A 15,421-nucleotide genomic window follows, 5' to 3' on the forward strand; every position below is an offset into this window, starting at 1 on the left:
GCAGGAGGAGAAGGGAGGGGATAGGGGATTTTCAGAGGGGAAACTAGGAAAATGGATCACATTTGAAATGTAAATAAAGAAAATATCTAATAAATATCTAATAAAAAATGAAAAAAATTATCTTAACTAAAATAATTTAGATAATTTCCCCCACAGTATATTTAACAACAATAACAAAAATTAAGTTCGAAAGAATCCATAAGAATTAAGAGCAGTGATAAGTTAAAAGTAAAAGTTTTCGTTTTGTTATCTTTGTCAGCGATTAGGATAATTTGTACATATTAACTGTACCCTCTATGTAACAGGTACTATAAATCATATGATAATGAACCCGTATTTATATCCCTGTCTCCACATCTCCCTGTACTCCTAAGTCCAACCCCGCTTGGCTTCTGCATTGCACAGTGAATCCTGGATTTCTTTCCCCAAACCTCCTCTGCCCGCAGTCTTCCCGTCTGCAAAGGGCAGCTTTACTATCAGACCACAGCCCCATGTCACCTCTATTCCCCTAACCCTTACGCCTTGATTGCAACCTTGAACAAGTATCTGGGACGTAGTGCGAGTGGATTCTGACAAGGAGCAACCTGTGCCATGTGTTGCTCTGAGTGGGTCATGTCTCGCCAGAGGAAGAGACGTGTCTCTGCTAACTCACATGGCACATTTCTGCGTTCTCAGAAACCACCAGAGACCACCACATTTCTGTCCACAAAGACGCTGTGTGAACAGTAGCAGCCCTCCACTCCACTCACAAGACACTGTTACCATTTCTTCTGTGTCTCAGAGATGCATCTAAGTTCACCCATTGCACATTCTTCCCATACTGTTTTGCCAGAACTCCAATAAAAGCGTCCCCTCCCTCTCAGTCCCTTGGTGATCTGTCATGGACATCATTAACAGGTGAAACCTTTCTACAGTCAAACTGCTTGCTGCAAACTCAGCTCAAAGCTTCTTCTCTTGATAGCAGCAAAATCCAAAACCTGCCAAGACCGAGCCAGCGCTCAGCTCTGCATCTGGCCTTCCCCTGCATCTGGCCTTCCCCTGCATCTGGCCTTCCCCTGCATCTGGACTTCCCCTGCATGCAGTCGTAGCACACTCAGGCTCTGGGGTAGCCGCATTGCCCTCTACGGTTGAGCGCATGAATTTTCTCCTCAGGCCATTGCAACTGTACTTTCTGTTCCTTGTCTGGAAAGTGCTTCATCCAGACAGCCCTGTGACTGCCCTGGTAGCTCTATGCAGACAGCACCTTACCAGGGAAGCGTCCCAGCGCATATGTAAAAGGGTCATCCATTCTTCAGCCCACTTAATTCATTGTCTTCAAAGCACTTATTGCCATGAATAGCAATAACGCATTTGTTGATTTGCTTTAGATACTAGCAACCATTCATTGCTATGTGACAGGCACTGTGCCAATCACTTCCACATCTCATTTATGATCTATAAATATCTTTTTTTTTTTTTTTTTGATTATTTTGCTTTGCTGTGCAGGCGTGTTTCTGTCTCTTAGTTTGTCTGTCCTAGCTTCTTGTGTGTGGAATTGCATATACAAGTCACCACATCTACTGTAAACATTTGTTTTCAGAGGTTAAAAAGTCCTTAGGTCGTCGTACANCAATCACTTCCACATCTCATTTATGATCTATAAAAATTTTTTTTTTTTTTTTTTTTGACAGGATCTTGCTATGCAGTCCAGGCTGGCTTCAAACTCTTAGTTTTCCTGCCCTAGCTTCTTGTGTGTGGAATTGCATATACAAGTCACCACATCTACTGTAAACATTTGTTTTCAGAGGTTAAAAAGTCCTTAGGTCGTCGTACAGATCAGGCTCTGGACTCAGAATCCACAGTCTGTCAGGTACACACTGTCCCTCGGTAATTCCACTTGATTGACGGGAAGGCTAAGTGTGTGTGTGTGTGTGTTTGCCTATAACGGAATAGGGCTGAATAACAAATGCTGAATAAAGACCTAAATTCCTTCTGCAGAAAGCTCTGTGGAAATGTGAAATGTCTTGCACCTAGCTATGGAGGAGGAAGGGACACTCTGGGGACGTATTCCTAGGCCACTGAACCTTTACCATACACTACTGCATCACAGGAAAACAATCCCTGTGAGTTAAGAGCTGTAACTGCACAGGACAGGAAGTTTGTATTATACCCTAAACTCTGAAGCAGTCACTAGCTGCTGCTTGCTGCTTGCTCACCCCAATGTGTAGTTTAGATGGTCCTGTCATCCTCGTCTTATTGATGAGGACCCCGGAGGGGCAGAGTAACCTAGTTATGCTGTGGGCATGTGGCTTTGGGTGGAAGAACCAGGTTTCAGGTAAAGCAGGCTGACCCAGGAGCCCTCTGGAGAGAATATGGACATGCAATATAAGCAGGAAGGTGCATGTCTTGGCTTCGTATCATGGGGAGTCCCAGATATCAACAAAGAAGAGAAAACAGTCAAATGTTTTCCATATATCCTGTACCAAGCATAGCCATTACCAACACAGGCCAACTCAGAAGCATCTAATGTTAAGCTAAGAACTGGGTAACAACAGGTACATCCACACAGGACTCAGACTGTTAGAATTTATTCCCTATGCGAATCTGGTGCTCTTTTAAGAACTGACTTTCCAAACCTTGGCCTCCCATTCTCCACTGTTCTGGTAAATGGTAGTTATTAGATCAGCTGACTGAGAACTCATGACTCCATGCTGAAGGGAAACGTGCCCAGCAGAGAGCAGCAGGGTCCAGATACTTTTGTCAAATGCTGCCCCCCTGCCATTCTGACAAGAATAGTAAACATTTTTCATTTCTGTTCACTTAAGTTAGCCTAGGAGAAGTCACAATGCATGTAGACAAAGAACAGTGGCCAGCACAGTTAGGTTTAGACACACAGGGAACAGGAGCAACACCAGGCAGGAAGCAGGACATATTTCCAGGACAGCTGTCATGAAGGCACTTGCCCCTGCATGGTCCCCTTTAATCCTTGCACTTTAAAACAATCCATTTGCTGTTTTCAGGTTAAAGTGGCTTAGTATAAAATACAATAGCTGCACCCCTGTTAATTAGTGCATAGTTTCAAATCCAGCTCAGATGGTCGTATATACAAGGAACGTAAAAATACTCAGAATGGTTCAAAAGCCAGATTCGCCTGCAGGAAGAATGTTCTTGTCTCCTCATTTGCTTGTAGCTCCTTTTTTCCCTTACAGTTTTTTCATACAGCATATTTTGAGCATATTTTTCCACTACCCAAACTCCTCCGAGCCCTTTCCCACCTCTCTATCCACCCAACTTCATTTTCTTATTTTGTCTCAAAAACAAAAATAAAAAATGAAAATAAAAACAAAAATCCAGTAAGTTTTTTTTTAAAAGCCAAAACAAACAAACAAAAAAAGCCCAATGAACAAAAATCACCAACGATGACAACCCCTGGCATTCATTTTGTTTTGGATAGTACCCAGGGAGACTTCATTGGAAAGAATGATTTTTTTCCCCTTTGCCAGCAGGTAACCATTGCAAATAGCTTCTTAGGTAGGGGTAAACTTTATTATGCTGAGATGTCATTGGAGCATTAAACTTTAAAGTTATTTAAATTATTAATTTAAATTATTTCAAGACATATCTCATTAGGCAACTTAAATTTATTAGTCACGATTAATTCACTTAAGCCTTTTAAGATGGAAACTATGGGCAAACAAGAAGGAATTTGGGAGCCTAACACATTTCAGGGACACCAGAGGTCCATCTGGAAATCGCAACAGCTGGAGCCTCCCATTTGCATAACCTCATTTCTTAATTTAATTTTTTCAAGTGGATGAAATGAATATGAAATTCTATGAGCTGATAACCCTGGAGACTCAAATCATTCAGGCAGGAAATAATAGCTCAAGGCAGGTCAGGTCTCTTTATGGGTCAAGGTTTAAGGGCATCTGGTTCAATTTCCCTGCTAGAATGCTTCCACCCAAGAACAACAGGCTCCAGCAAACCCTGGAGAGGGTGATATGTGTCTTGAAGAAAATAACTTTAAGTGTTAGCATCTAGACTAGTGCTTCTCTAGTGCTGCAAAACTTTAACACAGTTCCTCATGCTGTGGTGACCCCCCAAACCATAAAATTATTTCATTGCTACTTTATAACTGTAATTTTTCTACTGTTATGTTTCCTAATGTAAATATATGATATGCAGAATACCTGATATGGGACCCCAAAGAGGTCAAGACCCACAGGTTAAGAACTGCTGATGTAGAGAGAAGAATGAAATAATTTTAGAACAGGTCTGCTGAGATCATTCTGGGCAAAGTCACTCTCAATTCTGGCTTTGGCTTCAGTTCTTTTGTAAGTTTGAGATCTTTGAGGCAATTCACATCACCCTCCTTCATTTCCTCAAATCTCCGCAAGTGCTTTCTATTTTTCTGAGGGTAAAAGTTGGAGTTCTTACCAGGGACCAGGAGGCCCCATGAGATGTTGGGGCAGCTGTTCTCCTTGCTCCTTGTGCCCCAACTTGCCCTCGCCACTCTTGTTTCCTCTATGGTAGCTACATCGCTGTTCCATGGACACCCCACGTCTTCTCTTCCTTAAGAGTTTTACCCTTGGGCCCAGAACCTTCCTCTGTCAGGTAGCAATGTGAATCGCTCCCAGGACCGATGTGCAAGCGTGACATTCTGTGCTCTATAAAAGAACACTCTACCTGCAACATTCCATCTCATTGATTCTGTTTTCTTTTCTCTTGTAGCACTTACTGCCGTCTGTCATGCTGTTGCTTGTCTAAGATCTCTCCAGCATGGGGACCTCTCCAAGGACAGAGGCTGTGTCCCTTCCCTGCAATATCTCCTCCTGGCAGGGTGCTTGGCATTGTTCACAGCCAGAGTGTGTGTCACACGGAGGAGACGACTCATGTGAACACAGTGCGGGTGAAGCTGGCTGTTGGCACACACTAGCCATCAGGCACTCTTCTGATTACTGTACCCAGATTAGCTCATGCTGTTCCCATGATGGCCCCTGGTGATGTACTGTTGCTCCTTTCTTCTGATGATGGGGAAACTGAGACGCAAGGCCTTAGGCACCTGGACAACATCACACAGCTAACAAACAAACCGACAGATTCAAAAGGGTCTTTAAGTTTTAACTAACTGGCTCCCTGTAATTTGCAGTGGAGAATACCATATTTGGATGAGTTGCTCATGTGAATAGTGTACTCTGTCTTCTCAGGCCCCTGCCGGCTGCAGCACTATCAAAGCCCAGTCTTTGCCATGATGCTACCACCCTTTTCTGGGTGAGTGGAGATCCAAAGAGCTCAGGAATGTATGTACCTGGCATGCCAAGCACAAAGCAAGTAATTTTTGAAAGAAAAAAAAAGATGATAGAATTTTTGGACACCTAGAAACTCTCTTCTCAGTAGCAATGCAATCAGTGCCCCATGTTCAAAGGGGCAATACCCCCAACGTGGCCCCACCAAGGGCAGCTAGGGTTAGCTACATCTGTGCATACCAAGCTCTGGGGAATCTTTGCTCAGGCACAGCTGACAGCTGCACAGGGATTCTAGAGAGCAGTCTGCTCTGCTCCTCGAGCCAACTGCTATGAAGCTTTGTCCACAGGAACACCCACTGTCCACTCTCCTTCTCCACTTAAGTCTACCTCTTTGAACTAAGATGGATGGCTCATTTCACAGCATTCAAAATGTATGTGTGCCTGTGTGCTTGTTTACGTGTATAGTGGATGTGCTCTTGGTGGGTGTCTTAGAGGTTCTGAGTGGGCTTCTGTAGGTGTGCTGGCAAGTATGTGTGGAGACAGGCAGTGGAGGGTGGGCTCCTCTGGCCCTGGATACTCCCCTCTGTAACGGCCTTGTCTCCTCTCACCTTGCATGAATGCCCACCTGTGTCTATTAATGAAACATTCCTCTCTAAAGGCTCACCAGAACACTGAAGAAGTTAGGGCATCATACAGGTAAACTTTACCAGTTCAATGTAGACCTGGCCCCTTCCCATCCTCCTTGAATCCTGTTCCACTGTATTTACTAACTAAAGCTACATCTAATTACCACCTCCACCTCTACCACCAGACCATGACTGAGTGTTCAACCTTCAGCAGCTTGGTGGGCAGGAGAGCTGGCTGTTGCTGGGTCTGACTGCCAGGCAGCAGGGGTCTTTCAAACAGCTGCTGATCCCTGAGGGTGAACCAGGTACCATTTGAAGCAGGGCTATGGGAGGGATGACTCCCCCACCCCACTGAAGAGTTTGAGTGTCAAAGCTCCCCCCTTTGATTACTGGGAGGTGACACGGAGGCTTTGCTAATGAGGACTATAATGGCTCCTCCAGCTCTCTCAGTGTGAGAACTGAAGCCAGAGCCCTCCTCTGAGGCCCAGTGGCAAACCCAGGAAGAATGACAGAGCTGCTATTCTAAACTTGCACCTTCTATTCTCACAGAATTTTATTTAAAACCCACACAGGTTTCGGCTGTGACATTTGAAAATGTGATATTTGATTATTCCTAGGTCTAATGTTTGTGTATTATTCTATAATCACATCTCTCCAGCTGAGATGTTTCCTTTATATAAAAAAATGATTAGAGCTTAAGGTCATCATTTATTACATCTTATGTGGATTTATCTTTATGCGGGCTTCATATTTTTATTTGCCTCCATTCTACAGATGAGGACACTGAGGACAGGGTAGGTAAACTATATCTAAGGTCACCATCTGGGAAGGCAGACCTAGAAGGTGACATAGTCTCTCTGGAAAGCCCATGCTTTCAACCCTCTGCTGTTATCATTAGCATTGACTATTGCCTTTTGGGGGCTACATCTTAAGTTTTTGGAACTTGTTCTTTATGAGAAAAACAGAGGCACCTTCCCACAGCTGTTCACTTACTGCTAAGTGGAGTGGACTCTTGAGAGCACCGCCATCTGATTCTTCAAAACCAGTGTTGGTTCTTTCCAAAAGCTGTGGCGACAAAAAAAATGAAAAGCAAGAGTCACTAAGGAATTGTGGTTTCTGGACACTAACACAGACCTAAGTGAGAGAGGAGGCTGCAAACGTTAAGACGTTATACAGAGTGTCAGCAAACCAAGGTCAGAGATCAAGAGTCACCCACCTCAAACCGACGGGCAAGCCAAGCATTTATGTTTCCACATCAACTTGGCATGTACTAGCTACTTAAAAAAAAAAAAAAAGTTTGTACTTGAAAAGACGCTCAGCTTTGCTGGTCCAGAAAAGTAATGTACATTACATCCATTGCACTGAGAGAATTCATTATAGTGGAAAACGATAGCTAGTTTTATTCCATTATCAAACCCACATGTACTAGAAATAATGTTGGAAAGACCGACGAGTCTCCTTATGGAAATGACATGGATTAGAAAAAGAAATAAAACACAGAGACAAACATAAAACACAGAAGCATCTGCAATGACATCATGAAAAAAAAAAAACAGGGTGGTGGATTATGAGGTGGAGGGTTAACCCACGGTGACAGAAGGCCTCGTCAAGGTGACATGTAGAGTATGCGGGCTCTAGAGAGACCATACTGTAACAAGAGAGCATTGGGAGAAGAGCAAATAAAATGTATGGAGTGGATGATATGCTGAATGAGGGGACTGTGGAACAAGTGTCACCTCGCAGTACGGGAGAGTTAGAGGCCAACGGCAGGCTTGTGGAGGACTGTGGGAAGGACACATGGGTAAAACCCTCTTTTACTTGTGCATACTTTTCATCCTAGCAACAAATCCCTAATTAATACTTAGATGAGTGTACCATGAGGTACATGTACAGAAATGTATTCATGTCACAAAAATCTAGTGAATGATTACTTCATACCTAGATATTGTGCAATGGACTGAAATTCCAATAGTAAAAGTCAACTTTCTCATGGAGGAAGACACACAATAAGAGTTAACAGAGTTTATTATACAGCACACAGTGCTATGAAAACACTGCAGAGATGGGGTCTAAAGGGCTTGAGGGGGATCATACTGAAACTACAGTGCCCAGGGCCCCTTTTGATCGGACGTTCCTCTTTCTCTTGCCTTCAAATTCTTTTTCACAATGGGGTACATACAAAGGGCCCAGCAGACCAATATTCAGAGCCTGGATGTCTCTGGTTATCACAATGGTTTGTGATGTCCACGCCAGACTCCTGGTGGGTGGGCATGGGCTGCCCTATGTGGCATAGGTTAGACAACTCAAAATGACATTTTCTAGACAACACCTTATCTAGAGCAAGGGCTCAAGACAAGAAATAAGTTCTGGCAATGAAATGCACTAATTGAAGTTTGGAAGACAGAAATTGATGGACTAAACCTCTGTCATTCTGAAGGGGAGCACAGTTGTGGAGTTGTGTTTGCTTGTCATTCAGCTTCTCATGCAAAGGCCACAGAACAGTGAGAGTAGAGAAGAAAGAGGCGATGATACCAGGCATCCATGATGAGGGCAGGGTGAATCCAGCCAGAAATCTGGATGGCTCTAGAGGCAGTAGTGTCCCTGCATATCAGCAAAGGTGTGTCTTTGAGTCAGACACTGTAGAGGATGCCTTCAGATTCACTCTCTCCGGTATCATGGGAATGAGGTGGTTACTTACTAGTACAATACATCAGTTCAGGCTTGTTCCTAGAGCCCCAGTCTAGACTCACTTTCCTGAGCATTCTAATAGTCTTGTAATGCCCATTAAATAAAAGCCTATCTTTTATTCTTCAGATAGGCAACATGTTTTCATGTCCTGCAAATGAAGCCTACACAGATTTTTATAGAAGTTTTCTATATTAACTCTTCAGGGTGCAGGGAACAGTGTCTCACTGTATAGTCCTGGCTAGCCTGGAACTCACAGACCTACTGCTTCTGTCTCTCAGGTGATGCAATTACAGACTGTGTGTGCGTCACATCTGGCAACTGAGGCTTTCTTATTAAAAAGCGTGATAAAGGCAGAAATATAGTATTCAAACTCTGAAAGTCAAAATTTCCTTAAAAAAAGAATATCACCCACTTCTGGCCTTGAAATTCCTTAAACTTGTCAAGTGAAACACACATTCCAAAGCCACAAGTGCAAATACCACTAATTTCACTTTAAAACAACACCACCCCCACCCAAATGAACGCAATGTATTTAGGAAACATTATAGACATTCGTAGTCTAATAGGATTAGAGAACATTTAACTTCCTCTTTCTGTTTCTCAACCTCTTGTCCTCACAGTGAGTATATGTTGTTACCATGTCACAGTTAGCTTTGTCAATTTGGCACAAACTTAGATGTGCATAGAAAGAAGGAACCTCACATGGGAAATTGATTGGCTTGTGGGCCCCATTTGTGAGGCATTTTTTAAGGGTTGTTAATTGATACAGGAGGGCCCAGCCCACAGTGGGCAGTACTTTCCCTAGGCAGATGGGCCTGGGTTATTTAAGAACAATAGCTGAGCAAGCCAGGGAAGCAAGCCAGCAAGCAGAGTGCCTTTATGGTCTCTGCTTCAGTTCCTGCCTTCAAGTTCCTGCTCCGAGTTTCATCAATGATAGACTGTAATGTGTAAGGTGAAATAAATGCTTTCCTCCTCCAAATTGGCTTTGGTCAGTGTTTTATCACAGAGGAAGCAAACTAGACCATATTGTAATCAGTAAAATGACTTAAAAACAATTCCTATTTTAAAACAAGTTCTTAAATTTCCATGTAACCAAAAGAATGATATCCTCAGATCTTCAGTTGGGTACAGAACACATTCCCAGAGTCAATACATATGGGACAGAATGTTATCATTAAGAGACATTGGTAGATTAACTAACAAGTGTAGAGATTAACAGCTCAAAACACACTTTTAAACTTACAGATAATACATTGGAAGTAACTACATTGGAAATATGAGATATTTTGTGTTTGTTCCTCATTGATATGAGAATAGAATCTAGACTTTAAACTCAGGATATACTAAAATAATGAAAACAAATTTAATTTTAACTTCAAAGGCACTGATTTAAAAACCTATCTCTCTTACACAGCTGAAATAAAAGGAGTCTTTGCTGCCTGACAGGGCCAGTAAACATCTGTTCTTTGTTTTGCAACATTATCACCTACAAGACTTCCTGGAATTGACAGTGTGTACCAGCTCCAAATCCTGTCCTAGAATGAACCTGTAACCAAAGGAACACGGAACCACTTCCCCCACTTTTACAAACACGATGGACAGGGGCAGGAAGACAACATGTCTCGAAGACACAGATTAGGTATGTCCCCGTGATGTTTATTCTGGAATAAGATTTTCCCACACACATGGTTTGATCATTCTACCAGCACGTGAGGCCTTATTTTCACTCAGTCAGCAAATATTTGGGGGAGGAAGCACCAGAATTCAGTCCGTGCAGTGAGCAGCTGTGGTTGCTGACCTGATAGAACTTGGAGGCTGTCAGAAAACCCAGAGCAGTTAGCAGGTAAAACAGGAGGGAGCGAGCTGGCACGGCACCTGGACAGAGACCATTTAGGAGCCCAATAAGTACCCAATATAAAACCTATTATAAAAGTCAGAGGCAATAAAACCCAGCCTGAGGTCTGAATGGAAGGAGCAATCCAGGTGGAGAAAGAATGTTCAAGCAACAGAAAGCACACATGAGAACAGGGAGCATGGCATGCAGGTGAAAGATAGGCAACAACCTCAAGTGTCAGGTCACTCCTTCCATCTCGTCTCAGACAGGGTCTATCTGTTGCTTGTGTTGCAGGTGCCTGGCTGGCTTGGGAGCTGACGGTGATTCTCCTGTCTCCACTTCCCATCTTGCTACTGAGATTACAGATATGTGCTCCTGGGTCTGACTTTTACACAGGTTCTGGGGATTCAAATTCAGGTTGGCATGTTTGTGCACTATCTTCTCAGCTTCTAGGTCATTTTCAGAGTATTTGAGGACATTNTTNTTTTTTTTTTTTTGGTTTTTCGAGACAGGGTTTCTCCGTGTAGCCCTGGCTGTCCTGGAACTTACTTTGTAGACCAGGCTGGCCTCGAACTCAGAAATCCGCCTGCCTCTGCCTCCCGAGTGCTGGGATTAAAGGCGTGCGCCACCACGCCCGGCTCGAGGACATTATTTTTTAAATGTAGATTTAGAATAAGGACACTATTCAGTCAATAAAATGATATAGGTAGGGAAGAACCATAATTATGATCACCTTCTTGGCTCTTTTGATAAAAAAAAAAAGCCATTCTGGCTACAATGTGAACAATAACTGTAGTGATGTTGGGGGGAGGAATTCAACCCAAGAAATGGGGAGCCAGTTATATTTCCACTGCAGAATTTCTAAATCATGACTTAAGTTGGAAAGAACCAATATTCTCAGGTTAAGGGAAAAGAACAATAGAAGCAAAAGGAAGCAGGAGTCTCGTTCGTTACTTTGTGAACAGAATCCATTCAATAATTATTTGCTGAGGATTGTGCTAGGCTCTGAGATCACAGCTCTGATCAAAGACTCTGCCCATACAGCACCAAGGATCTAGAAAGTAGAATATGCATGCTTCATTGGTTGAATGTCAGAGAGCACGGGATGATTACAATCAGGGATGACATCCAGCTCACCAGCGTTGGTGATAGAAGAGCTAGTAACAGAAGAAAGAACAAGCAGGATCATAGAAGAGACCTGTGCGGTGAACTAGGGTTTGAATAACAGCGAGGCTATTCAGTTTAATTTAGTGCAGTGCTTCTCACCCCTCCCAATGCTGCGACCTTTTAATACAGCCCCTCAACTTGTGGTGATGCTCACTAGAAAATTACTTTTGTGGCTACTTCATAACTGTAATTTTGCTACTGTTATGAACTGTAATGTGTTCTCTAGTGGTCTTCGGAAACCCCTATGAGACATTCAAACCCAAAGGGGTCATGACCATTGTTTTCATGGTTGGCTGAATATAAAAGTATGCAGCTCAGAATAGAGATCTTGTTTAAAGTGTCCTTGTATATGAGACTGTTTGGGAAGAATGTGCAGTGAGCAAAGGCAGAGGGATTTGGGCTGCAACACCAAGAATACTCTTGTATGAGGATTTGGAAGTGGACAAATGTTGACAGAAGCAAGAGAAAACCAGGACAGGGAGGTGATAACAGAGTGATAACAACAATGACCGCAACGCTGAAGGTACTGACGGTGACAAATGATGTTAACAGACTCACGGGTGACCGCTAAGTTACTAAGCAATTACGCTAAACCAAGAACTTCATGAACCTTACTCAGTTATCTCAATCAAGCCTAAAGTCGTCTCCAAAAGTAGCATCGTCACGTGAGCACAGTAAGTGACAGGTGAGGGGATGGAGCATCGGCCTAACTCACACCTGCTTCTCTGGCCTGTACCACAGTGCCTTCAGATGAACAGACAGCTGAAACGTATTGGTATTTCACAGAAGTCTGGGATTGGGGGGGGGGGCGGGAAACAAAGTAAAGTGTATTTTAAGCGCATGAGCCCTTTTCTCTGTAACATCAAAACGTCTTTTAACCTGTGTGACTCTGTTTCCTGAAGAGCAATCGTTATCTGTCTTATTCCGTGGGGACATTAACTGGGACCTGGTCCACCAAGTTCTCCATTCCTTAAGATTAGAGACTTGTCCTTTGTTAAGAAGACAGTGTGGACCTGGTAGGAAGAAAAACAACTAGCTTTTATGATTTGAATTAACTTGCCTTCCCCGTTGACAATCTGGTGCTGAGCATATCAACTACGGGGAACAGGGCAGAGACTCCATGCATCTCAGACACTGTATGCTGCATAAACCCTTCCCTGGAGGCATGGGCAGGCCAGAGAGTCAGAGCACTCATGCCACAACTCATGATATGCCTTGTAGCTTGCGATAGGTTTGGAAAAATAACGTTGCCCTACAGAGATCAATCTCAGACTACTTTATCAAAACCAGAAATGGAATGGCTCCTAAGTGAGGTAACCCAATCACAAAAGAACATACATGACAGGCACTCATTGATAAGTGGATATTAGCCCAGAACCTCAGAATACCCAAGACACAATTTGCAAAACACATGAAACTCAAAAAAGAAGGAAGACCAAAGTGTGGACACTGCGATCCTTCTTAGAAGGGGGAACAAAATACCCATGGAAGGAGTTACAGAGACAAAGTTTGGAGCAGAGACTGAAGGAACGACCATCCAGAGACTGTCCCCAACTGAGGATCCATCCCATAAACAACCACCAAACCCAGACACTACTGTAGATGCTAACAAGAGCTTGCTGACAGGAGCCTGATATAGCTGTCTCCTGAGAGGTTCTGCCAGTGCCTAACAAATACAGAAGTGGATGCCATCCATTGGATGGAGCACAGGGTCCTCAATAAAGGACCTAGAGAAAGTACCCAAGGAGCTTAAGGGGTTTGCAGCCCCATAGAAGGAACAACAATATGAACTAACCAGTATTCTCAGAGCTCCCTGGGACTAAACCACCAATCAAAGAAAACACATGGAGGGACTCATGGCTCTAGCTGCATATGTAGCAGAGGATGGCCTAGTCGGTCATCAATGGGAGGAGAGGCCCTAGGTCCTATGAAGGTTCTATGCCCCTGTATAGGGGAATGCTAGGGCCAGAAAGCAGGAGTGGGTGGGTTAGGGAGCAGGAGTGGGGGAATGGATAGGGCATTTTTCAGAAGGGAAACTAGGAAAGGGGATAAGATTTGAAATGTAAATAAATAAAATATCTAATAAAAAAGTTAGAACACACACACACACACACACACACACAATAAAATAGAATGCTCTTCCACCAACTAGTTTAGATAAAACCACATGCCAAAGAGCAGTTTGCAGGACGTAGTGAGTGCAGAGATCTTGGAGTTACAAATCAGGGAATATGACTACATATCTGATATAAAGGATATCAGCTTAACTTTCCCTTAAGTATACTTCTAATTAACATGCTTATCAAAATCCACACAGTCCATGCATTCATAATGAACTATACCCAGACCTAATGTCATAAATCCAATATGTACATACCCATTGTGATGTCAAAGACTTTTATGGACTCGATAAAATTTGTACCCACCCTGAGGATCACCTTAATATAACCATCTTATAGACTATTTCATGTATCCCTTGCTACCTCTAAAATTCTGAAGTTCATTCTCTTCTCAACTGAGCAATCAACTACTATAAAGTTTCTACATAAAAAAATAACAGGGCTTGAGCTCAATTATTCCTTTTTTTTTTTTTTTTTTTTTTTTTTTTTTATAAATGGAAAATCTTTTACAAATTTTGTTTTTTTTTTTTTTTTTTTTTTTGGCTTTGTCCAACCAGCATCAGTTTGCCAAGACTCTTTTTGGGCACAGAAACCCAGAAGGTTTGGTATTACAGCCACTCCCAGGTCCCACTGACAGGTAAGATGAGGCGATGAGTAGAAAGGAGACAGGATAAACAAATTCACTTTCCATCCATCTTGATCACAGGTTGGCTCATAGGACTATGAGGAAGCTGGTTCGGCCGCTAGATTTTGCTGTTGCAGTTGTTGGGGGATAGCTTCCTGTTTCCCAGGCTGGTTCTGAGCCCATGGGCTCAAGCCTTGACTACTGGGACTGCAGAATGACTCTACCCCTGACCTTTAGCATCTTGTTCAGCCAGAGAAGACAGATGGCTGTATTTGAGCTTACACAATTTTCAGCACTTTTTTTTTTAACCTAGGGGCATTTCCCCAGGACTAGAAAGCTCACTCAAAGAGCATCTTAATGTCTTAGAAGACAGCAGATGGAACAAGCAGAGATTGAACCCTCTTTTACAGAGTGCATTCGTGATAACAAAATGAAGGATCAATATGAACTTCCGTGGTAGGCTGGCTGGCTGCTAGGCCTGTGCAATGACCATCTCATTGAACTCTGTGAGGAACACATAAATATTGCACTTGATCTGGAAACCCAAGCTTTATAAATAGTATAAACTCTCTCTATTTGAAAACAGGGCAGTGAAAAATTTAAGGATCCCAAGGGCCTCAGGCTGAGCTAAACTAGTTCTTAAATGTTCTGTTTAAGAAAACAGAGTGAGTGTGGCTCAGACTGTGAAAACAGGAAGGTCTGGCTGGTGGGTCTGAGAGGGAGCCCTGCTCTCCTGCTTCCGGTTAGACTCTGACACCATACTTAGTGTCTATGAACAGGAGGGCAGGGGGAGCTGGAAAACCTTCAGACGTGCCCAAGGGACTAAGACAAGAGGAAGTTTGGAGATGGATTCCTTGATCTTTTAGCAGTAAGGACCTGCTCAGACTATGAGGGGCTCGGCACAGGACAAGAATCCTGGGAAGTTGGCACCTCTGCCAGAAGTCCTATTTCATATTCCACTTGTTCATGCCTAGGGGTGAAATGCTTCTTGGGCAACCCCAAGAACACACCTTAGCTTCTCAGCTTGTGTGTGTGTGTGTGGAGAGAGAGAGAGAGAGAGAGAGAGAGAGAGAGAGAGAGAGAGAGAGAGAGAATAGATCCACCCATTAAAGAGACGGAGCCAGTTGGTCTCAGAC

General features: G+C 43.2%; 1 protein-coding gene across 4 annotated transcripts in view; it reads right to left on the reverse strand.

Moving 5' to 3' along the window:
• The window catches only part of Ankrd44 (ankyrin repeat domain 44), a 277,518-nt gene that overhangs the window by 26,964 nt on the left and 235,133 nt on the right, over positions 1–15,421 (reverse strand). For all 4 annotated transcript variants that reach the window (XM_021197304.2, XM_029538308.1, XM_029538309.1 and 1 more), the window contains exon 17: positions 6,845–6,916. In XM_021197304.2, the coding sequence (XP_021052963.1) occupies positions 6,845–6,916 (72 nt within the window). The remainder of the gene's footprint in view (positions 1–6,844; positions 6,917–15,421) is intronic.

The sequence above is a fragment of the Mus pahari genome, chromosome 5 (assembly GCF_900095145.1).
Source record: "Mus pahari chromosome 5, PAHARI_EIJ_v1.1, whole genome shotgun sequence".
NCBI lineage: Eukaryota > Metazoa > Chordata > Mammalia > Rodentia > Muridae > Mus > Mus pahari.